Genomic DNA, 25,597 nt, shown 5'->3' on the forward strand with positions numbered 1-25,597 from the left:
AGTGTCTACAGAGTCTGTATTTTTCTTTCTTACAGTTTCAATTAAATATTCACAGTGGGTACCTTTCAGCTCCAACCTCTGCCCCAACCATGTCCTGCAGCTCAGAAGTAAAGCCATCTATACATCTGCTTCCCACCTAGCATTTCTCTGTGAAACAAAAACTAAATGGAGACTACAGCAGTTTCTCTATTTTTATGGGAGGGGCATACCTACTGACATTGCCTGGCATGCATACTCTAAAGCCTCCAAGCTGTTCATCTCAATAAAGAAATAATCTACAAATTACTTTTTTCATCTTTCATTTGTATTAATGACTGAGGCCCATAGTGAAATTGTTTTCACAGCCATTTTATCTTATTGCTTGACTTCCTTCAGCATCCCTTAAATGCGTTAAATGTGAGTTGCTAGACCCAAGCAGATTTGAACAGTATTACAACAGAGCTATTCCCGTTTGCTGCTATGAGTCCACTCCCATATAGCTACTATGACAGTGTAACTCTAAATCTATTTACTTGATGGACTATTTAAAATTCCATGCTCAGTTTCCTGTCTCTGACTGCTACATCCTAAATTATTATATTAAAAACCAAAATTGCTACTGTCCCTGCCTTCTGTAGCAGTTCTGTAAATCTATGGGACAGTTCTATTGTAAGTGCACAAGCAGGTCATGTTCCAATACAAGCTGAACGAAGACTTTGTTTTAGACAATCCCACTTTCCTTATATATACTGTAGTAAGAGATTTGGGGGCTTGCTGTTTAGGGATGATCTATAAAATTAATATGTTTCTTTATATAAGAGTTATCAGAGTCTGAAGTCTTAAGACCTAAAGATGGTGTCTCCTTTGAGCCTGTGATGGCTGGAGCTGAACAGTCACCACTGCTTTTCCACAGGCCTGTGGTGCAGTTGATCTGCTTTCAAGTGCTGCCAGAGAGGGTGTTTTTGTTCTGTTTGGTGATGCCTGCAAGTCTGAGGGTTACACCCTCCAGTAACTTCAATTTTTGATTTTGATTTTGGAGTTTCCAGAGGTTGTTTCTCTTACGATGCAAAAGGCTGCTTTTCTCATACAGGTTGTCGCGTTTTTCTTGACTCTGTTCCATTTTCTTCAGCTCAGCAAGACTCCTTCTTTGCATAGGCACCGATTTGGAATTTCTCCACCATAATGAGCACCAGATTCTTGGACTACTACTTTTTCTTTTATCTCGGGTTGCAGCAGCCCCATTAATTTCACTTGCCAAAGCAATCGCTTCAGCTGCTGCCAAGATTTTATCCAGTGCCTGATCAGGTTTCATTCCGGCCTGGTCTCCGCTGTGCTGTGTGGCCGCCCCTTTACCGTCACACCGCAGCTATGAGCGCCGGGCCCGGCCCGGCGCGCTCGGGCCGAGCGGCGCTGGGGGTGCCGCGGAAGCGTGGTAGCCGCGGAACGGTGGCAGTTGCGGAACGCCCGCCGCGCCGGCCACGCGCCCGCCCGGAGCGCTGAGGCTGCTGCACCGCGGCGCCGGAAGGAGGCTCGCTCGTCATGGTACGTGTGGCGGCGTGGGGATGGGGACGGGGATGGGGACAGGGACGGGGACAGGGGCAGCGGTGCGGTTCCCGCAGTCGGTCCTTCTAAGGACGACGGTGGCTGCTCACGCGGTGCTCTCGGCCCCTTCTTTCCCGCCGGGAGCGGCCCCACTGCGTCTCTGGAGAGGCCTCGGGAGTCTGCGGCGAGTCCGCCGGCCAGCCGGTGGCCGATACCGGCGGTGAGCCGAACCTGCATTTAAGAACTGCTGCATTTCCTCCCGGGTGGGGGTTGCGTCCTTCTGGGCCTTGCCGGCAGGGCGGCAGCGGGGCGGGGGAAGCGCGTCCCGCATGTGGAGCGGGTCGGAGATGCCGCCGCCTGAGATTTCCCGAGGTGTTCGGAGTAGTTTTGTCTTTGACACCGTCTTTTTTATCGCAGCCCTAAGCACTGATATCACCATAGAGAACTAGATGTACTATAGTCTTTGTCTACTGGGGGCCATTTATTGTGATGCAGGAAAGCCCCCTTGCTTTAAGATGTTTCTTTTGGGTGCAGTTAAATAGCACATTAATTCATAAAGCCTTTCAGTTCTCTTCAAACATTTTCTTACCAGAAAACAGCATAACTTAGACTAGCATTACATACTTTGGAAATTCGTGAGTAGTATTCCCTCTCTGTGCAGTATGAAGGTGTAGAGAAGGAAAGCCTCTGGCTGCTCCCTGGTGTGAGGCATTCTAATGATCTCTTGGGAGGAAGGAGAAAATTGCTTTTATTACGTTGTACAAATTACATGAGGCTCTTGTCAGAAACCCAGATAGAAGCTTGAATGGGGACATTTTTCTGCAAAGGTACAGAGAGCTAATCTTAGTTTCCTAGCAGCAGAGTTCTACAAAATAGGTATTTTGACAGTAGTCACTATGTGAGATTTATTACAGCATTCCCTGTGTTCTAGTGGTTTTGTTACAGCATGTACTGACTTCAAGTACAGTAATTTCATGACTATAAGGCGCACCCTTTTGACTAAAATTTTCCCCGGAACCTGGAATTGCGCCTTATAGTCCGGTGCGCCTTATCTGATGGACAAAGTTAAAAAAATTTACCTACCCGGAAATGAGAGCTGCGAGCCATGGGGGGAGCCAGCAGGGCCATGGCTGCCAGGTGGGGCCCGTGGCACCGCCCCTGCCGGGTACAGGTGGGCCCAGGGGCCAATGGCTGCTGGGTTGAGGCGGGGCCTTGTCCAGCAACCGCGCGGAGGGAGCTGGGGGCGGAGCCTTGCTGCAAAAAAAAAGAGCGCCTTATAGTCCGGTGCGCCTTATCTGATCTACAAAGTTGCGAATTTTACCGACTCCCGGGGGGTGCACCTTATAGTCCAGTGCGCCTTATGGTCGTGAAATTACTGTAGTTTTCTTATTGAAGTGGGTGAAATTGATAATGGGTTGCTGTAAGTCAAGGGCTTTCTTAGGTATCAGTACCTTTTAAGTCTTCACCATGGCGTGGACTTCTATCTTCCCTTTCATGTTTTACTGAGCCTTATTAGTGCATAGTATCTCTGATTTCTTTTCAGCCAAAGTTACGAAAAACTCAAGGAGGGAAGCAAGAGAAAAAAGTTATCCATCCCTACAGCAGAAAAGCTGCACAGCTTGCAAGGGAAGTACACAAACAGGAAAAGAAAGAAAAGTAAGTTGACTGCCAAATCTCTGTACAGACCAGAGAATAGCATCACAAAGGATGCTTTTTACTTGTGGTAGTAGACATGAACTGTTATGCTGATATAACCATAAAATAACAGAAAGACTTGTATAACTCAATACATGTGAAGTGACAGGTTTGCATGCGTTAAATCAGGTTATACAAGGTGTGTAGTTCTGCTGCCTGACTTTGGGTATTATCCTTGCAAGTTAGATTTCTTGCCTTTGATAATCTGAATAGCATGATGCTGGTGATTTCACATGAAGGTGAGTCACCTGGTTTGGCTTTACTTCAGGTTCAGTGAGAATCCTGCTTAGGGTCTAGCTGGTTCTGCTAAAATGCTGAGTTAATAGAAAAGAAGACCCAGAAACTTCTCTGCAGAACACAGACTTCTGAATAAAACTGTGTATTAAACTCCTCTTTGATGGTTTTCTGCTCTTCCATGGCAAGTTTGTTTTTCTGCTTTGAAGTTTTATTTCCCCCTCCCACAGAGGGAAAAGACAGCTGGTGAAGACTGGCCTTTAATTTACCTTGTCTCAGCTTGCTCACTGTTATGCATAAATACATTTATTTAGGAAGTTACTAAAGCTAGCTTGAAACATTTTGGTCTAAGTATAGTACAGTACTGTACAAATTATATAATTTGTATCTGTAGAAACTGTAGTGTCTGGATGGACCATGTGAGCTGAGCCAAAATACTCATTTGTCTGTAGGTGTTAAATTGGAAACTCCTGGTCCAGATACTGTGCATTTTTATTATTGGGATTGATGTACAACCTTGTACACAGCAGTTGCACTGTTGCTTTCACTAGAAAGGGGGCCTTTGCTGCCACAGTGGGGTCATGTAGCCTCCAGCAGGGATGCTGCAAGAATTCACAAGTAGCACATGTTGAGGATTGGGCAGTTTCTTAATGTATGAGAGGTTTCCCCTGCTGTTTTGTGTTTTTTCTGTTCTCTCTGACTATTGATTGTAAATTTTTATTGCAGATTATTTCCCTGCTACTAAATTGACTGCTTCATCCCTTAGCTCTCTCACCTTGCGTCATAACAGCCACTCACAGCTCTTAATCACAAAAGATGACTTTATCTTACTTGAGTCTTAGTGCTTGCATTTGTGACTTCATCACACAGAAAAATATGCATAAGAAAACTTAGCGAGGCAATTATACTTACTGATTATTCATTATGTCATGGCACGCTCGGATCTTTTAGTGACAATCTCACGTGGTTAGAATTACACTGATAGGACACCAGTGCTGATGTTTCTTCTTGGAGTGCTACTTTTTCTTCCTCTTGCAACAGCAAAAAGCTGAAAGCCCCTGCTGAAATTGAGATAGACCATATCCACTGCTCCCCCCTCATCCATCCAGGCAGCTGTTTCATCATAGAAGGCAATCAGGTTGGTCAAACATGACTTACCATTAGTAAATCCATGCTGACTACTCCTGATCACCTCCATGTCCTGCATGTGGATGAAGATGACCTCCAGAATGAGGTGCTCTATTGCTTTTGCATTGATTTAGGTGGGGCTGACTGGCCAGTTGTTCCCTGGGTTCTCCTTGCCATCTTGGAAGACCAGGGTGACATTTCTTTTCTTCCGGTCCTCAGGCTCCTCTGCTCCTTTCCTCATCTTCATGTCATTTTAAAGATATCTGTGAGTGGTTCAACCATAGTGTCCGCCAGCTTCCTTGGCACATATGGATGCATCCCTCAGGGCCCATGGCTTTGTGGATGTCAAGTTTGCCTGGATGTTCTCTAGCCCAATCCTCCTTGGCCAAGCAAAGCCTTCCTTTTGACATTCTTTAACCCTGGTCAGAGATTGCTGAGGGCTGCTCTTGGCATGAAGGCTGTGCAAAGAAGGCGTTTGATATTTCTGTCTTCTGTGTCCTCTCTTGCCTGGGTCCCCCTCCATTCAGTAAGAGGCCCACATTAGCCTTTATTTTCCTTTTGTCACTGATGTATTTGCAGAAGCCCTACCCCTGCTATTTCAATCTAGGCTGATTGTAAAAGATGTAGCCTTTCATTTTGCATGGGGAAACCATTCCACCAAGAATAGCATTTCAGTTTTGACCATCCACAGCATTTTGTGATAGCAAAATGATGCTATATTTTATATCTTTATACCTTATAAATGAGATTTCTACATCTTATGCTTCTGGGACCTGAATAGTTAACTAAAATTCTGTACTTTGTAGATCACTTTTGTTTTGGTGTTCTAAAAATTAGTTGCATTAAAAACATCCTCCATTTGTCTGTATTCTATTTTCTGTGTAGTCTTGGCTTGAAGAGCAATTTAATTTGAAAGACGTGAATAATGTTAATTTTTTTTCCCCCTTAGTGTTTTTAAAAGACTTGCTAAGGGTTCCAATTTCAGATTGGTAAATTCTTAGGATTTTTTAAAAAATTGGTAATTAAATATGTGTTGAACTTTTTATTGTAATTACTTAGATTTCAGTTTCTGTAATAAAATGATGAAGATTCATTTTGCATAGCTCTGAAAAAGACAAGATAAATTTCTGATGCTGTGAATGGAGGGAAGCTTTCCACTCCTACGCTCTCAGGAAAAAGAAATAGCACACACCAGTTTTGTTCTTCCGCCTTGCTTCTGCAGGTCTATTAAATGTCTTTAAACAATTTTTCAAATTGCTTCTGTTGAATGACAGCCCCGTTCTCTGGTGGAAGGTTAATACATCTTTTGGTGGTAAGTAGGAGAAGCTGCTTTGTAATCTCTACAGAATTTTCTTTCTTAGTCACATCTATGAATCTGGCACTTTTTTGACCATGCCTGTTATTGTGTAGAGGTAAGTTGTCTGAAGTATGAATGGGGCATAAGACTAGAAACAGAATTCTCAATGTGATCTCACGAGGCCTGAGTAAAGGGGATAATTTCTCTGTACAGGCCAGCGCACCTCTGCAGAATGGAAAAACTGGATTAGAGTAGTCTTTGAATGTAACAAGTCCATAGAGTTCATCTGTACTATTTTTATTAAGCTGTGGATTTCATTGCCAGAGGATGCTCTAATTTTTGCTGGCTAAATTTGTGCAGTAGTACTTTTTGAACATAGGTACATTTTATCTGTTGATTACTATTTCACACAAAGGTGTAGGGTGTAGGAAGTCCTTGAATGGCATGTTACTGGAAGGTGAGAATATCTTTTTTAGAAGTATCAGTCAATGTTTTTGGGTTTATATGGTTGGTTTATTTTGTTTTATTTGTTTTGGTTTGTTTGGGTTTTGATTTTTTGTTTTTTTTTTCCTTAGGTACTTGTCTGGAGACAGTTTAGGCTTCTATTTGCTTATTAACTTTCCTGTAGAATGGACATAACAAAAAAACTACTGTCAATGTTCCTGTTTATGTTATACAGGAAGGAAAATTGCATTAAGTTATAAGATGCATATTCCAGTAACTTTTTGCCCAAACAAGACAGTAAAAAAGGGTAGACATTATCCACAAGGAATTTCAATATTTAAAATGCAGAACTGGGAAAAGGAAGGAGAAATTCTGCATTAAACTGCAGAACTTTTTTATGGGCTCCATTGTCCACTCTTCACTGCAAACATTCGTAATAAAATATGACAGCAGTTATACAGTAAATTCACGAATACAAGCCGCACGGAATATAAGCCGCACTGCTGGTGTGTTGGCAACATTGTTGCCTTTGTTAATAGATAAGCCGCACCTGGAATATTAGCCGCACTTTAGTTCGCAGCGAACTTTCACAAAATCGTCATTTAGTAACACAATCACGGGATCGCTGGGGCTTACTGGCTTACTGCCGACCTCGGAAACATTGTTTCCAAGTGAAAAAAGACACACCCTTTATTTACAAGCCGAAAAAGACAGGAACAATAGTGTGGTCATTTTGCGAGCATTCCCAATGGATCCGCGTTGCCTTTAAACAGCTGCTCAGCCGCGCGGGCAGGCATCTGAGCTCCGAGCGGAGCCACATCTCCGTGCTCCGTGCTGGCACAGGAGCGGCCGTTGTAGCCCTTGCGGCCTGCGGGGGAAGCGGCCCCGTTTTAGCCCCCGCGGCCCGCGGGGGGAGCACCGCTCTGGCCCTCGCAGCCCGCGGGGGAAGCGACCCCGTTTTAGCCCCCGCGGCCCGCGGGGGGAGCGCCGCTCTGGCCCTCGCAGCCCGCGGGGAAAGCGGCCCCGTTTTAGCCCCCGCGGCCCGCGGGGGGAGCGCCGCTCTGGCCCTCGCAGCCCGCGGGGGAAGCGGCCCCGTTTTAGCCCCCGTGGCCCGCGGGGGGAGCGCCGCTCTGGCCCTCGCAGCCCCGCGGGGGCTAGCGGCCCCGTTTTAGCCCCCGCGGCCCGCGGGGGGAGCGCCGCTCTGGCCCTCGCAGCCCGCGGGGGAAGCGGCCCCGTTTTAGCCCCCGCGGCCCGCGGGGGGAGCGCCGCTCTGGCCCTCGCAGCCCCGCGGGGGCTAGCGGCCCCGTTTTAGCCCCCGCGGCCCGCGGGGGGAGCGCCGCTCTGGCCCTCGCAGCCCGCGGGGGAAGCGGCCCCGTTTTAGCCCCCGCGGCCCGTGGGGCGAGCGCCGCTCTGGCCCTCGCAGCCCCGCAGGGGCAGCGGCCCCGTTGTAGCCGTTGCGACTGCGGGGGGAGCGGCCGTTGTAGCCCTCTCCCTGCGGGCTGAGCAGCTCCCCCAGCCCTCTCCCTGCGAGCTGATTGCCCGCTTCATCCCTCTCCCTGCGGGGAGAGAGGCTCCCCCAGCCCTCTCCCTGCGAGCCCAGCCAGCCCCGTAGCCGCACAAGACTGAAAACACTTTAAAAAGTACAGAGAAATATCACACACTTTTATCGAACTGCCGAGGTAACTCACCCCGATAACAACCCCCGCCCCTCAGTAACGCCGCCATCCACAGGCAGGCAATAAGCTGTTCTCTGATTGGTTCATCGTCGGAACAACGGGAAACCATGGATTTCAGACTGTTTTGGCTCGGGACTGGACCAGCATGATACTAGGTAAGGGCAGACATCACATTTTTGTCCATAGATTAGCCGCACCGGAATATTGGCCGCATTTTCGGGTTTCCACCAAAATTTTAGTCTTCTTGCTGCGGCTTGTATTCGTGAAATTACTGTAAGTTTAGTGTCCAGAAACTGTGACTGCACTACAAGAGACCAATCTTAAAGCATAATAAGAGGAAACAGGCAAATTGCTTTTAGAAACTTTGCTACAATTTTAAATCATCTTGTTCACTTAAATGACACCTTTTGCTTTCCTGCATCCCTCTGCCCTCTGTTCTCTTCAAGGTCTAATAAGCAGCAACAACTTCCAGTGTATTACTACCAGTTTACTCTCTCTTAATCTACATATGAATCCTTATTCCTTTAGGCAGCTTGTTAGCTCTGTTAAATAATTGCATGGATGTTTTTATGAGACAGCAATAGCTGCTTCACTGGCAGTAGTAGAACACTGATTTTCTATGCTTTAGGAAACCAGACTATAGTGGGAAATTCATGAAACTTCGGTAGTAGTGGTGTACCAACACCAGTTGTGTTTTCCTGCAAGTGAAGAAATACCTATCTGGTTTTGGTAGCTAAAGTTAATCGTACTGTGCATTTTTATTTCTGTTGTTTTCCCTCCTGAGTCAAAATAGACCTTTTGTGATGTGCATGTATGATAAATTTCTCAGGAGTCAGTGCATTTTCATTACAAATAAGCCAGTGTAATACTGGCATTGTCCTAGTATGGAGGACAGGTGTCTGCTAAGAAAGGCAGGAACCTCTCTTTGAAATGGAGAATATAAACCCCCCTCCCTCCAAATTATTATAATTTTGAAATCAAGGGGCTCTCCAGCAATGATATGGGAATTAGGAATAACAGTTCTTTACTAGGGAAATTAAAATAGAAAGACAGTACTACAAAGAAACAAACCCCAAACCCTGACAAAGTCAGAGTACAACCTGACATCCTGTCAGGCAGGGTGTTGGTAGCAATCCCATTAAATGGTGGTTGCAGTCCTCTTGCAGTGACAGATGTGGTTCAGTTGAAGCAGTGGTCCTGTAGAAGGTGCAGTTACCCTCCAGAGGTCCAGTGGTGATGTGGAAAAATCCAGTTTCCCTCTGGAGTCCAGTGAAGAAAGGGCTACCTTAGTGTCCCAAAACCTCTGTTTTTATCTTGATAAGAAATGTTGGGCTCTTCCCCTTGGCTGGAGCAACTTCCAATGGGATGAAGTAATTTTATCAGTCACACAGTGGGACTCAATGGGCCATTAGCAGAAAATGACTCCCTGGAGGAAGGATGGGTTGTGAAAAGATAAAGAACAATACCCCGCCTGGTTTCAATGGATGGCCCATTAGCAGAATATCTGCCGCGAAGATAAGGATCACAGCCCCTACCCTCAACAGATGGTGATAGAAAAGATACCTTTTATTACATCCTGTATTGTAACCCCAGACAGTCATGCTCTGATATGAGAGCTAAGGAGTTTTTACAGTGATGGAGTGTGAAGTCACCCTTTGCAAGTAAGCAACCTTAAAATGTCTCCTGGTAGAACTCTGTGTTTGCTTTTTCTGAGGTTTCCCCCTGTCTAACCTCCTAATCTCCTTTGACCCTCTGTGCTTCTGCTTGCATTGCTTGTGGCAGTGATACTTTGTGACATACTCTTGCAGATTCTTCTTGAGGAACTGAAAAGCTGTTAGCTTTTAAAAGTATTTGTTTTGAAAAGCCTATTTTAGGTTTCAGAGCCGTAGATGGCATTTGTATGTGTGGGTATTTTTGGGGGAAAATACTGAGTTTGTAGTCTGACTTGGGAAATACTTAGTCATTGTTCGTATTTAGAGTAGAGTTGAATACAATGTCTGAGATAAAGAGCTGCTGAAGGAACACGGGGAATTTACTTTTTAAGTACGTAGTAGACATCAAGAAAACCACTAATCTTTCTTATTAATAATTATTGCGTAAGCGGAGGATTTCTGGAAAGTGAATGAGGAAGAAAATCAAGAAACAGCAGCCTGCCACGGGATTGTGTCCCTAGCCTTACCCTCTACTTCCTCTAAGCAAAAGCTATTACTCATTGTGTGGAGGGAGAGGAGAGAAAGTTTCTTTGACTCAGCTGATTTGATTATTCTCCCTGCTAATGCTGTTGTCTTCTAGCAGTCACTGAGGTGAGGTTTTCATGAGAAGTACAGTAAGGCAACATCTGAGCCTATCATTCATCATTTCTCATACTGAAATTAGTTGTGTGCATCAGGAGACTGACGGTTTTTCTTCCAGAAGAAAATGGTTCTGTACTTCACTGATTTGATAAATAAGTGATTTAGTGGCCTCAGCAGGTGCAAATGGCAGCTTGTAGTGTTTCAGAACATAGATGTGTGACATCATTCTGTTTAGGCAGCTTTCCTAGATGCCATTGTAGATTTCTCCACGGCAAAGCTTTGCAGACAGGCTTGTCGGGTTTTGTTGTCTTAAAAGGCTCCCAGAAGGGATTGCTGGTGTGGAGTTCCACTGAGTGCAGTATGTGTCCTTTTCTTGGATGCTGTTACCATCCAAAGCTCCCTGCTGTAAGTCCTCTGAGGATAAAAGCCGGCCCAGCTTTTATTGAAGGCTTCTTCTACAGATGCTGGGGTATCCATAGAAGTAAAAATTTCTTTAATATGTTAGTGGAATTCTTAGCAGCTCACGTGTGCTGTCCATTTGCTTGTACATGGCTTGTAGACAGTCTTCAGAGGATGAAATACTCGAAAAATCTAATCTTTATTTAATAATGTAGGTTTGTGGACAAGTGACACAAGTATGTTTGTCTCTGGAAAGTATGGGTGTATCTTTTGATCCCAGTTTTTGTGGTAGGTGACAGACTTCTCTGCTGTGAGTTACTTCAATTAGCTCTAAATTGTTTAATAAATTTTACAGTAAAAGGAAATTAAAAAAGGAGCACAATAGCTTTGAACTGTGATGAATTTTATCATTATTTATTTTTTGTCAATTATAGCCTTTATGATTTACTTATTCTATTACCATTTTTTTTCTATTTATTAATAATGATAAAAAGTCAATTTTAGCAGAGGTCCTTGAATATATACACTGAATATATATGGCTAGGGTATTTTTTCCAGTGGCAAATTTCATGCTTACCCCAATATTGTCTTGTTTCCTTTCTGGAAACAAAAAATCATTGCAATATTCTTTGATACAAATCAAAATTGACACCTGAGGACAAAAGAGCATGAAGCACAGGAGTTCCTGTTAGAGAAATTGGGTTTTTTTTGAGAACGCCTAAGTAGGATGAAGATTACAGTAATTTCACAATTATAAACTGCACAATTTTGGCTAAAATCTTGGTCTGAACCCGAAGTGTGGCTTATAATCAGGTGTGGCTTATATATGGACAAAGAACGAAAAGTTGCTGTTTTCGGTTGGAGGACAGGTGTCTGCTGAGAAAGGCAGGAGCTTCTCTTTGAAATGGAGAATGTAAACCCCCTCCCTCCAAATTATTATAATTTTGAAATCAAGGGGCTCTCCAGCAAAGATATTGGAATTAGGAATAACAGTTCTTTACTAGGGAAATTAAAATAGAAATACAGTACTACAAAGAAATGAACTCCAAAGCCTGACAAAGTCAGAGTACAGCCTGACACCCCGTCAGGCAGGGTGTTGGTAGCAGTTTGATTAAATGGTGGTTGCAGTCCTCTTGCATTGAGAGATGTGATTCAGTTGAAGCAGTGGTCCTGTAGAAGGTGCAGTTTCCCTCCGGAGGTCTAGTGGTGATGTGGAGAAATCCGGTTTTCCTCTGGAGTCCAGTGGAGAAAGGGCAACCTTAGTGTCCCAAAACCTCTGTTTTTGTCTTGGTAAGAAATGTTGGGCTCTTCCCCTTGGCTGGAGCAACTTCCAATGGGATGAAGTAATTTTATCAGTCACATAGTGGGACTCAATGGGCCATTAGCAGAAAATGACTCCCTGGAGGAAGGATGGGTTGTGAAAAGATAAAGAACAATGCCCTGCCTGTTTTCAATGGATGGCCCATTAGCAGAATATCTCCCGCAGAGATAAGGATCACAGCCCCCACCCTCAACAGATGGTGATAGAAAAGATACCTTTTATCACACTCTGTATTGTAACATGCGGTTTATTATCAGGTGCGGCTTATAATCGTGAAATTACTGTAATCCCAAATAGAACTGTGTACCCACTTCCCACAGAATACAGAATGCTTTTGAGTATCATACCAGAGATTCAAGTGGACTTAAAAGTACCATTAAAGAGAGTTGAGGTTTTTTTCATCTTCTTTAATGAAGTTGTTAATTTTGGGTTCTTAACACATTAACTTAGTGTTCGCTAAGCACAAAATTTAATTATTACAAGTTTTAAGGTAACGGAATGGTATTTTTAACATTGCGTCCTTGATTTGCAAGAATGCAGTGCAGTGAAATCTCCTAACTCATTAAAAATACCAGAAGAATATCAGAAATACTTAAGGAAATTGTGACAGTGCAGCTCTTCATTGAAATACCTTTTGTTGCATGCTGAGAAAAATTTTGTGTCTTTTTTTCTTCCAAGAAACTCTTTAGCTTAATAGATAAACTGTACAAATTTCAGCTAGTTTTACCAGAAATTAGATATTTTGGATGAAACAGAAGAAGTTTTGCATTGTTTGGAATTTGTAAAATATTTTTATTTGAAGTTTTCCCTTGACTACATTGTGATTAGAAAAAAAACAACTTTTTTTGAGAATAAAATCAAGGTCATTATTTATATGGAAGTCATTCCTGGCTAACATATCTGTTATTTCTCTGCTAGGTTGAAGACAGACAAAGCTTTGCGTTTAAGTCTTGTTGGTAAGCAGAAACTTCTGTTACTGAGTACAGTATTCAGTTTCTTCATAGAGGTTCTAAGTTTTACCAACTTTTTAGGTGTCCGATTAGAGCCTTCTTTTTCTGTAATCTGATTCTGCAATCTTCAAATAGACTTGGTTGAAATACCGAAATACCTGACATGCCCACTTAATATATACACAGGATTGAATTTAGGGCTGAGCATAGCTAATCTTTAGTCAGTGTACACAACACCAGGGCAATATAGACCAAATGAGTGTTTTGTAGAACTGCACACATCCTTTGGTGTTGTTGTCTTTGGTCTCCAAGCTTTTTACAGTTGCTTGTAAAAGAAGATGATATGTGTAGGTTAAAAGACACATTGTGTTAGCAAGTAAATTCAAAACTTTAAAACACAACCCCGAATATTTTTCTTGTCCATTTGATTGATCCTGCACTTTTTCAATTTAATCTGTTTAAAAACACATGTGACGATCAGAACTATTACTCAGCCACTGTATTGTTTTTTTTCCCTTTCTAAGTTTCCTTCTTAAGCAATTAAGATAGTGATATTTTAATTAATTTCCAGTAAAACAAAGCCTAATGTCTTTTTTTCTCTGAGGAAGGTATAGTATAAATCTGAATTCATCTGGGAATCTATTACAGCTGCTTCAAACCTGGTACCCACAGTATCAGAGTCTATGATGCCACTCAAAATCTTAACAAATGGGGGGCGTTTAAAAAACTTTGAGAAACTTTAATCTATATTGATGTTACAGTGGTGATGTAACCATTAATGTTAAGTTTATTCTTGTAGGAGAAAAACTGCAATGGTTTCAAAGTCACCTTGACCCCAGTAAAATCGAGTACACAAAGAAGGAAGCTGGTGAACTAATTGAAAAGTAAGACTAGTGTTAAAAACAAGATTAAAAAGCTTGATTTGTCTTTAAAAATAATGTAATGCTGACTCAGAGGAGGACTTTTATATATTCCTATTAGTAATACCAGGTAGTTGATTTTATTGCCACTGACAAATATTGAGAGACGTATATAGTCATACTAGAATTATTAAAATAAGTTGTGTTGTAGTATTTTTTTTTAATTATTTAAGAATATATAGTTTTGTAGTGTGTGGAGGACTTTAAATGATTTGGACAGTAGTAATCACAGTAATGCATTTGCTTGTTGGGTTATTCTGTAACACCTGAACATGCAGATTTCATACTCTTTACTCCTTGAGTCTCCAGTAAATAAAGAAAATAAATTAGAAAATAAATACAATTAGTAAAACAATTTATCAGAGTAATTCTGTTTTGCAATTTTTCTTGTATGACTGCATCTAGCTTTTATGCATTTTATTTCTTTCAGTTATATGTGTCGATTCAATGCTGAATTGGAGCAGATTGAATTACAAAACAGTATTAAAGGCAGACAAGGAAGACAGCATGGTTCACGGGAATCTGTCATCAAACAGACAATAGAACATGAAAGACAGCTCTATGAGGGCTATGGAATAGGTACGTAAAAGCATTAGAAAGAATTCAGTCCTCACGTCTGCTCACAAGGCCAGAATCTAAGCAACCTTCTAGGCATTGTCCTTATTTTTCTCTTTAAAGAAATTACCTAAGTGCTAGGCACTTGTGCCTTGCGGAGTTATTTGGGAAGAGGGCCACAGAGAAGAAAAGGAGAAAAAAAGGTGGTGGAGATCTGACTCATTTATTCTACTTTTGCCTTTGTGCATCTTCACTAGTACTGTCTTTTCAGTGCAAGCATCTGTAACCTGTTTTTGAAACTTGTGAGCTTTTAATGCACCTGCCTTGAATACAAATTCTGTTCAGCACCTTGTTTGGACCTTCATTTGATAGCTGGAACAAGGCTGAAGGGCTACAGCAATAGTTTGGTGAAATAAAGAAGAAAGACAAAGGGATAATGAAAGTGCAAAAAGCAAAGAGTTGTTTGGGGGTGGTTAAGATAAGCAGTGAAGTGTTTGTATTTTGCTTTAACCAATAATGTGCATGTTGAAGCTCAGTGGTGAACTTCACTTTAATGCTAAAGTATTATCCAGGTGTGGAAAGCATGAAAATTCTACATTATTCTGTAGTTAGGATACAACGCACAGCAAGATTTGGGTTGTGTGTCATAATCCCCGGTCAGCTGTCGCAGCTGGGTCCCCTCCCAGCTCCTTGTGCACCCTCACCCTCCTTGCTGGTGGGCTGGGGTGAGGAGCAGAAAGGGCCTTGGATCTGTGCAAACCCAGTTTAGGAATAATGAAAACATCAGTGTTTCCAGCTAATCCAAAACACAGCCCTGTACTAGCTACTGTGAAGAAAATTAACTCTACCCCCACCAAAATCAGCACACCCTGATATGTATTGTACAAATCAAGAAAATTAATGGCTTTAAAATTTTGCCAGTGCAACAGCCTGCAGAAGCAGAGGAATTTAGGAATATCTCTATTCATGTGTAATCTTTGATGTCTTAGAAAGAGGGGCAAAATGTAATAGGAAAATAGATTTTGTGATTGTCATCAAACAGCTCAATTGTAAAAAGTATTATTTTTGGTTTTGCTTTTAAATTTCAGTTTTTTTTTTCCTTACTGCTTTGTGGAAAGCTGACAGAAAACAGCAGTAGCATGAGAGAAAAAGACATCAAATTCACAAGCACACCATAAAAGTAATGAAGAAGCTCGAAAGGCAAAGCTAGTAAGCAAAATTTGAGTTTATTATAGAATTAGTAAGTAAAGCATTCAGAGCACAGTGCACCTTCCCATATTAAATACACTTTCAAATAATTTATTATTTGTTATCACAGCTGCTGCCGGTTTTGCTCTCTTGTCTAGGACAGTGTTCATTCAGAGAAAATAGTTGCTGCTAAGTACTATAGCAACTAAATACTGTAATTAAAGATTGGGCATAAATGGAAATCAGCTGGAAACAGTGCTTTTATGCCTCTAGCTCATTATTAATCCTAGAAGCTTTAGTGAGTGGAGCTTTTATAACTGACTTAGATTTGTTGGGTTTTTTCCCCTCCTCTTCTTGAACTTAGTTATTTCTTGTATTCATGTGCATTTGCTATGAAGAGACTGAATAATATGTATTCTTTGCATTTAGGGAAGTCTACTGAAATTTGATGCAGTCTATTTATATCACAGAATCAATTAGGTTGGAAAAGACTTCACGATCAGTAAGTCCAACCTTTGACCAAACACTACCATGTCAACTAGACCATAGCATTAAGTGCCACATCCAGTCATTGAACACTTCCTGGGCTACTGATTTCCCTATCACTTCCTTGGGCAGGTCATTCCAATGCTTAACCACCCTTTAAGTGAAAAAGCATCTGTCCTGATATCCAAAATGAATCTTCCCTGGTTGTAGCTTGAGGGGATTTCCTGTTGTCCTGTGAAGGATGTCTATAAATGAAAAACAAATCCTTTACAAAATGTAAAAATTTGTTTACAAAAGTGGTAGACATCCCAAAATATAGTAAATTTTAGTCTTTTTCTAGACAAAGAGTAGCTATACTGTTACAGGAAACATTATCAGTAATGTTGTTGAGGGTTAGCAGCTCCTTGTCACTTACTCCTTAAATATATCTACAGTAATTTTACTGCAGTTTTCTTCCTCTTGTTTTCATTTTTGTGTATTTGGGTTTTTTGTTTAATCTGGTCTTACAGGTTTATAGCAAAGCTGTTGAAAGGCAATGCTAGATACTTACAGTAATTTCACGACTATAAGGCACACCAGATTATAAGGTGCACTTCCAGGTGTCGGCAAAATTCTGAACTTTTGCTCATATATAAGGCACACCGGACTATAAGGCGCACTTTTTTTTGCAGCGAGGATCCACCGTCGGTTCCCCTCACGCAGTTGCTGGCTGCGGCCCCACCTCCACATAGCAGCTGCGGCCCCACAGGCCTGCCTCCACCCAGCTGCCATGGCACTGTGGGCCCGCCTCCACCTGGCTACCGCAGCCCAGCTGGCTCCTCCCGTGGCTCGCGGCTCACATTTCCAGGTTGGCAAATTTCTGAACTTTGTCCATATATAAGGCGCACCGGATTATAAGGCGCACTTCTGGGTTCGGGCCAAAATTTTAGTCAAAAGGGTGCGCCTTACAGTCATGAAATAACTGTATTTATTTATTTGTAACCCAGAGGTAGCATGCTTTCAGTGGAAAACCAGCGTAATTATTTCATCTGAACATCATGCATTTTTGATGATTTGCTTCTAATTACCTTTCATGTTCTCTCAGATGCATAATATTAATATTTGGGGAAAGTGGCTTTTAAAACTAAGTATACTAGTTTTGTTAATTAGTTCGGGAGGCTTCACATTACAGGGAAATGAATTTAATTCAGATGAAAGCTGTATCATTTCCATGTATCTGCTAATGTAACTTCTGTACTATTAGCTGCTGTTTTCTGTAGTAATTGTTATTGTATAAATTAATAATTTTTTGTCTAAGGAGCATCTACAGTTTCCTTCTTTTTAACAGGCTGTTTGTTCTTCCTCAAAGGAAAGAAAAGTAAACCTCTTTGAAAGGGTCAGAAACAATAAAAAATGTTTACTTAAATCTTCTTTCTCACTAAATCCTGTTCCCTATTTCTTTCTTACTTTTTTTTTCATCTTTAGTCCAGAAAACCATGCTCCTATGACTTAACATTTTAAAGCAAATGAAGGAGTTCACAAGCAGCAGCAAGAAACATAACATTGGTCCATGCTAAGGAGATGCAGCTGAGTTAGACAAGTATTACTAATCCAGCATAATTTAGAAAATCGGCTATTTTGCAGTATAGAATTACAGTACGGTAATTTCACGACTGTAAGGTGTACCCTTTTGACTAAAATTTTGGCCCAAACCCGGAAGTGCGCCTTATAGTCCGGCGCGGCTTATATAATGTACAAAGTTCGGAAATTTGCCAACCCAGAAGTGTGAGCCGCGAGCCATGTGGGGAGCCAGCGGGGCTGTGGCAGCCGGGTGAAGGCAGGGCTGCAGTGCCACGGCTGCTGGGTGGAGGCGGCGCTGCGGGGGTGCGGCAGCCAGGTGAAGGTGGGCCCGCAGGGTCGCAGTGCCATAGCAGCTGGGTGGAGGCAGGGCTGTGGGGCTGCAGGGCTGCAGGGCTGCCATGGCTGCTGGGTGCAGGCGGGGCCGCAGTGCCGCGGCAGTCAGGTAGAGGCGGGGCTGCAGGACCTCAGTGCCGTGGCAGCCAGGTGGAGACAGGACCGTGGTGCCGCAGCAACCAGGTGAAAGTGGGGCTGCGGGGCCATGGCGCCACGGCTCCTGGGTGAAGGCGGGACCACGGTTCTGTGGCAGCTGGGTGGAGGTGGATCCGGGACCCTGTGGCTGCCAGGTGCAGGCAAGCCCGGGGGCCCGGGGCCCCATGGCTGCCGGGTACAGGCGAGCCTGGGGGCCCATGGCTGCCGGGTTGAGGCGGAGCCTTGGCCAGCAGCCGTGCAGGGGGAGCTGGGGGTGGATCCTCACTGCAAAAAAAAAAAAATGAGCCTTATAGTCTAGTGCGCCTTATATAATGTACAAAGTTGCGAAATTTTCCGACTCCCGGGGGTGCACCTTATAGTCTGGCGTGCCTTATGGTTGTGAAATTACTGTAATTTCATGCATATAAGGCACACCCTTTTGACTAAAATTTTGGTCTGAACCCGGAAGTGTGCCTTATACTCCACAGCGCCATATATATGGAAAAAGTTTGAAACTTTGCCAACCCGGAAGTGCGAGCTGCGAGCCAAACCGGGCGGGGCTCAGCAGTGCTTGGCACGTGTACTGGTTTGGAGGACAGGTGTCTGCTGATAAAGGCAGGAGCCTCTCTTTGAAATGAAGAATGTAAATCCCCTCCCTCCAAATTATTATAATTTTGAAATTAAGGGGCTCTCAGGTAAAGATATGGGAATTAGGAATAACAGTTCTTTACTAGGGAAGTTAAAATAGAAATACAGTATTACAAAGAAAAAAACCCCAAACACTGACAAAGTATCATGGGTTACAATTCCGGATGTGATCAAAGTATCTATTCTCTCACTATCTGTTGTGACCAGGTGGGGCAGTGGTCTTTATCTCTGTGGGAGATGCTCTGCTAATGGGCCATCCATTGAAACCAGTAGGGCATTGTTCTTTATCTTTGCACCCCCCCATCCTTCTTCCCAGGAGTTATCTTCTGCTAATGGCCTATTGAGTCCCAATGTGGGACTGATAAAATTACTTTATCCCATTGAGAATTGCTCCAGCCAGGGGGAAGAGCCAAGCCTTTCTTACCTAGATAAAAACCAAAATTCTAGGATACCGAGTAGCCCTTTCTGTACTGGACTCTAGAAAAAAAACGAGTTTTCTCCACATCACTACTAGACCTCCGGAGGGAAACTGTACCTTCTATAAGACCACTGTTTCAACTAAACCACATCTGTCACTGCAAGAAGACTGCAGCCACTATTTAATCAAACTGCTACCAATACCGTGCCTGACAGAGTGTCAGGTTGTACTCTGACTTTGTCAGGATTTGGGGTTTGTTTCTTTGTAGTACTGCATTTCTATTTTAATTTCCCTAGTAAAGAACTGTTATTCCTAATTCCCGTATCTTTGCCTGAGAGCCGCTTGATTTCAAAATTATAATAATTTGGAGAGAGGGGTTTTACATTCTCCATTTCAAAGAGAAGCTCCTGCCTTTCTTAGCAGATACCTGTCCTCCAAACTAAGACACAAAGTCAGGGCACAACTTGACACCCCACCAGGGTGACACCTGTCAGTCACGGTGTTGGTAACAGTCCCATTAAATGGTAGCTACAGTCCTCCTACAGTGACAGATGTGGTTTAGTTGAAGCAGTGATCTTATAGAAGGGTGCAGCCTCCCTCCGAAGATCCAGCGATGATACGGAAAAAAAGTCCGGTTTTCCTCTGGAGTCCAGGGAAGAGAGGGCGACTTGGTGTCCCAGAATTTTGGTTTTTATCTAGGTGGGAAAGGCTTCGCTCTCCCCCCTGTCTGGAGCAACTCTCAATGGGATGAAGTAATTTTATCAGTCACACAGTGGGACTCAATGGGCCATTAGCAGAAGATGACTCCCTGGAGGAAGTATGGGGGTATGCAAAGATAAAGAACAATGCCCCACCTGGTCACAACAGATGGTGATATAATAGGTACTTTGATCACATCCTGTATTGTAACCCAAGATTGCAAGGGTAGCGCGATTGGTACTAATTGGTTACTTTGTTGCGCACAGATCCTCGCTCAGGAAAAAAGTGCACCTTATACTCTGGTGCGCCTTATATATGGGCAAAGTTTGGAATTTGCCGACACCCAGAAGTGCGTCTTATAATCCAGTGTGCCTGATACTCCTGAAATTACTGTACTTTATTTCCACACACAGTTCTATTCTTAATCTGGCAACTCAATAATTTTTATTGTGTAACATATTGTAAGCACACAAGTAAGCGTAGCTCAAAAATTTTGCCACTGCCAAAGCAGTAAATATGAATTCAGTGCCAAATCTTAGTTTGGCACAGAATCTTCTCTCTTCAGAGTGCCTGCTTTCTCATGATGTTGGTGAGTCTTGGATGATGAACTAGATAAAACTGTTAGAATATTCTCTTTGGAAAAGGTCTGCATAACTTAAACCCTTTAAATGTTAAAAGAAAAGTACAAAAGAAAAGCAAATAAAAGGGCTTCATTTGAAAGTCTTGGCATTTAGTCTTGGTTTGTCTGACAAGAGCACTGAACTGTATGTTGAATCAGTGCTTTGATAAAAGGAACAAATACAAATCTCAGCATGGTGCTACTTTTGCCAGACTTACTGTTTACATCACTACATGCAGTTCTGGAGCCAAATGGAGTAGCATTGATTGGTCCTTGTAAATTACCTAGGAGAAGGGAAGACCTTTCCCTTGTGGGAGGTGGGATGTTCTAGCATTTGGCACTGTGCTGCCATGAGTGCAAAGAAAGCAAGAGCAACTGTGGCTTTGTTTTAAGGCTTTATTGGGAAGGATGGACCTAATGTGGCATGCAAGCAAGGAATTAGCAGACGAAAAAAGCATTAGCTGAATGTTTCTTTGCCCTGCCTTGCTCAGATGTGAGCAGTATCACCTCATCTGTTTACCAAGGAACAGTCGGCAGAAATCACTGTAATTGTTCTTAAAACATTTTGCAGATATTATTGTTCTTCAGTTCTTAACTTCATAACCAAGTGTGAAAGGAAGGAATAGTTTTCAGAATAGTAAGGACTGTCTGGCCACTAAGAAAAATGGCACAGGGGTATCATCCTACATTTTGTAGTAGCAAAATCATCCATAGTCCTGCATTGATAGCATGATCTCATTTATTATGGTAAAACTTGAGGAAATTGATAGATAAACAGAGGCAGAACTGTTTGTTCAAGGACAATATAAAAGTTGCTGAAATTACACAATTTTAAGAGCTAAAATAAAGTGCATTTAGTGTTACAGAGGTAGAAATCATCTGTTTGTTGAGAAGCCTTCTGGCTGTGAAATCTGTGTAGTTCATAGACAGTAAAGAGGTGTTTTATACTGTGGGAAGATGTCAAGGCTCCTACATTAATTGGTGGTGATGTTAAACATGGGCTGCTTGTAACACTGCAGGACTGACCAAGAAAACAATGACACTGAATTGAGGCAAAGCAGCTTTGACATCCTATGTAAAAATCTGCCGAAGTTTATAACCTACACTGTAGTAGGAAGATTTTGCCTACTCCAGGGGGAAAAAAGCAAAATGGTCTGTTCCACAGGTGCCAATACAAAGTACTTGCCTTGCTTTTTACTAGCAAAGATAATACAGATTTATATTACTGTTCTGTTAATTTGTATTATTTATTTTATTATTTGTATATATGTATGGCAGGTTTCTTTTAGAACAGTTTGGTTGCAATGGAAAGGAGATATGTAGCCATTTTTGTTAGAGGCCATTTAGCTCACATTTCTTCCTTTAAAATAAGATTCACTTGAATAATGTAACATATCTAATAGAATTTAATTTCTTTCCTATTAGAAATCCCAGACATTATGAACAGAAAGCATCTTAAATTTTTCAGGTAGGTTTTTTATTATCAGTAATAACCTGTTTATGTAAAATAATGTTTCTTAAATTCACCTGTTGTATGTCTTTTTTCATAAAAAAAGGAACTTACACAAAACTGCCAAGGAATTTGTCATTTGAAAAAGCATAGTAGGTATGGCACTGCTATTTTGGCTTTTCTTAGCTGTTACAAGCTGAACACCTGTGCCACTTACTAATTAAAACATCGGAAGATTTAATTTCAACAGTTAGAATGCCATTTCTGTAACTTCAGTAACTTTTTTTCAATATTCTTAGATAATGTTTTGACTAAAATGCTGACTTCAGCTGTTCATGGTAGTGTTGGTATGTATGTATGTATGTAGTCGAAAATCTTAAATGAATTTACAACTTGCATCCAGTTAAAAAATCTGGGAGCTCTGAAACTTGCTGCTGGCTGGCTCATCTGGGCCAGCATGTTAGTATGTCTCCTGGTAGTAGATTGAGTGAACATTTTTGCTGACAGCTCTATCAAATGAAATACTTTAAAGAAAAAAAATACTAACTTAGGAATGCTTATATTGCAAGGAATGATATTTCACTGACTCACAGGAATGGTATGTAGCAAGGAGTCATACTTACAGGGTGTTGGACTAAAGCCAGAAAACCCAAGGAAGAGAGGCTGCTATATTTATAAATATGCAATTGAATTCTTGAACAGGGACATCAGGTAGAAGTGTTGTTGTATTGCCTTGCTAAATGAAAAACATATCTTACGATTGGCAAATACTGTCTTTACCCTTGAGAAAAATTATCCATGAAATGCACTTATTAGTACTGGGCTTGACTTATATTTAAAGCAGCCCGTTCTCCTTCATGCAGACTTTTGAAATAATACACTCACCATGTGAATTAATGTTTACAAACCCTTTGTATTCTCTTGAAGTTAGTCATACATTAACATTTACCATAAATCATGAGGGACTTAGGTACATGTGATGTTACATATGCAAATCAATTATCCAGATGAAGAAACTCTTTCTGACCTATTTCTCTCTTGCTTACCAGACTGCAAGTTGAATGAGACAAACCTAAAAGCAGGTGGCCAAAAATTTACTGAGGGTACACTAAGTCTGTGGGAATAAAGTGAATAATATATTTTTGTTTCAAAATCTCACATCTGAAAGTACTTATTTCTTCTTAGAGAAATTGCAGCTTCTGTAGTGTACAAAATTGGGTGAAATCTTTGGTTCTTATTCATACCACAGTGGGACAGAAAATAACTTAGAACAGGAGCCTCACTTGAGTTAGCATCTTCTGAGGAAATGTGGTTTAACTCTGCCATTCCTTCCTTTCTATGGTAATTGATTTTCTTATTTATTTTTTTCTCTTCAAGAGAATGGGATGGTGATCTGAAGAAACTGCCGAACATCAAAATGAAAAAGCTCTCAGCTAGGGATGCTGCCTGCAGTCACCTTGAAGTGACAGATGCAGAAGCAAAAGAAGACTTGAATGAAGAAGAGGTGGGCCCTGATGATCATCAGCTAATTCAGGAGCTGAAATAGTGAAGGAAATTGTAATAAACCTATTTTAATTTTCATTGGAAACAAAAATAAAATTTAACTATATTTCTAAAGGCTTTGTTAGTTGCTTTTTTATTATCTGTGTACCTATGGTAAAGAGTAAACAGTATTACTGGGTAAACCTGTATATTACTGCGTAAATTTTTTTTACTATACTTACAGTAATTTCACGAATACAAGCCGCACCAATTTGACCAAAAGTTTGGTGGAAACCCAGAAGTGCAGCTAATATTCGAGGGCGGCTAATACATGGACAATATTCTAAAAGCTGCCAACACGGAAGTGAGAGCCCGCGGCAGCCCCAAGCCAAGCTGGAGCCCGGCCGGCCCCGGCTGAGGTGGGAAAGCCTGGCAGAGGCGGGGCCAGCAGTGTGGGGGGCGGGCGGCTGAGCCTGAGCCAGCAGGGCGGGGCAGGGGGGGCGGCAGAGCCCGGGCCAGCAGGGCGGGGGAGCCCGGGAGAACTGGGGCTAGCAATGCAGGGGAGCATGGCAGAAGCAGGAAGGCCGGAGGGTGGGGCTGCCTGGCAGCGGGGGAAGCCCAGCAGAATCGGGGCCAGCAGCGTGGGGGTGCCCGGCGGTGCGGGGGCCTACAGTGCCGGTCAGGGCGAGCAAACGCGGCGGTGGTGCAGACGGGAGGGGGCGACCGGCGAGCCTGGCGGCGGCGGCGGCAGCCGGCCCGCCGGCAGGGCGAGTAAACGCAGCAGCAGGGCGGCCGGCGTGCCTCGCAGCGGCGGCGGGGGCCGGCCCGCCGGCAGGGCGAGTAAACGCAGCAGCGGGGCGGCCGGCGTGCCTCGCAGCGGCGGCGGGGGCCGGCCCGCCGGCAGGGCGAGTAAACGCAGCAGCAGGGCGGCCGGCGTGCCTCGCAGCGGCGGCGGGGGCCGGCCCGCCGGCAGGGCGAGTAAACGCAGCAGCAGGGCGGCCGGCGTGCCTCGCAGCGGCGGCGGGGGCCGGCCCGCCGGCAGGGCGAGTAAACGCAGCAGCAGGGCGGCCGGCGTGCCTGTCAGCGGCGGTGGCGGCTGGCCCGCCGGCAGGGCGAGTAAACGCAGCAGCAGGGCGGCCGGCGTGCCTGTCAGCAGCGGCGGCGGCTGGCCCGCCGGCAGGGCGAGTAACTGCAGCAGCAGGGCGGCCGGCGTGCCTCGCAGCGGCGGCGGCGGCTGGCCCGCCGGCAGGACGAGCAAACGCGGCAGCGAGGCGGTGCTGACAGGAGAGGGGGGCCAGTGAGCCCGGCGGCGGCTGCAGCACCACCCGGCCGACCCCGTCGGCAACCATGAGCGGGCCGAGCCTTCCTGGCCCCGCCCCGAGCCAGTAAACCCCGCTATGCCGCGATCCTGTTACTAATTGGCCAATTTGTGAAAGCTGCGCACGGATTCTCGCTACGAACGAAAGTGCGGCTAATATTCGGGGTGCGGCTTATCTATTGACAAAGACAGCAACATTGTCGAGGCACCGGGGGTGCGGCTTATAGTCCGTGCAGCTTGTATTCGTGAAACTACTGTAAATTTGAGATACAGTAATTTCATGCGTATAAGGCGCACCCTTTTGACTAAAATTTTGGTCAGTAAACCCCGTGATCACGTGATTGCGTTACTAATTCGTTACTTTGTTGCGTGCGGATCCTCGCTGCAAAGAAAAAGTTTGCCTTATACGCCGGTGTGCCTTATATATGGACAAAGTTCGGAAATTTGCCGACACCCGGAAGTGCACCTTATACTCCAGTGTGCCTTATACTCATGAAATTACTGTACTTGAAATCTTAATCGTGTAAGTTTATGTCTTGAAATCACTACTAGCTGAGTACCTTTTCTGTCTAGAGTCAGACTAGAATACTTTGTGATCAGAAATCCTTACCTTTTCATGGTAATTGCAATAATCTGTTAAACATGAGGAACTCTTCTCTTGCACCTTCTTTTCTTTGAGAGTTTGTGCCGGGATCATAGAGAGCTGGAAAATGCTTCAATAAGATATTGAGTATTTTATGTTTTGTCAAGAGAATTTGGAAGAGTTACTGTCCTTAGTAATCGGTATTGCAGAATTCAGATAAAAAGCTGATCAAAGTCTCTACTTT

General features: G+C 43.4%; 1 protein-coding gene across 1 annotated transcript; it reads left to right on the plus strand.

Annotated features, from left to right (window-relative positions):
• Window positions 1-1,441: 1,441 nt before the first annotated feature.
• Window positions 1,442-23,661, plus strand: TMA16 (translation machinery associated 16 homolog). Its single transcript, XM_033061059.1, has 7 exons — window positions 1,442-1,521; window positions 3,065-3,177; window positions 12,928-12,965; window positions 13,759-13,843; window positions 14,310-14,458; window positions 21,946-21,988; window positions 23,348-23,661. The coding sequence occupies exons 1-7, from the start codon at window positions 1,519-1,521 to the stop codon at window positions 23,514-23,516; spliced, it is 600 nt and encodes a 199-aa protein (XP_032916950.1). The 5' UTR covers window positions 1,442-1,518; the 3' UTR covers window positions 23,517-23,661.
• Window positions 23,662-25,597: the final 1,936 nt, after the last annotated feature.

This window comes from Catharus ustulatus, chromosome 5, assembly GCF_009819885.2.
Source record: "Catharus ustulatus isolate bCatUst1 chromosome 5, bCatUst1.pri.v2, whole genome shotgun sequence".
NCBI classification, from domain to species: domain Eukaryota; kingdom Metazoa; phylum Chordata; class Aves; order Passeriformes; family Turdidae; genus Catharus; species Catharus ustulatus.

Excerpts from the sequence above, each read along its gene's own strand:
- TMA16 (XM_033061059.1), top strand. Across the intron at positions 3,178-12,927 it reads AAACAGGAAAAGAAAGAAAA|GTTGAAGACAGACAAAGCTT; the intron begins GTAAGTTGACTG and ends TTTCTCTGCTAG. Across the intron at positions 21,989-23,347 it reads AAGCATCTTAAATTTTTCAG|AGAATGGGATGGTGATCTGA; the intron begins GTAGGTTTTTTA and ends TTTCTCTTCAAG.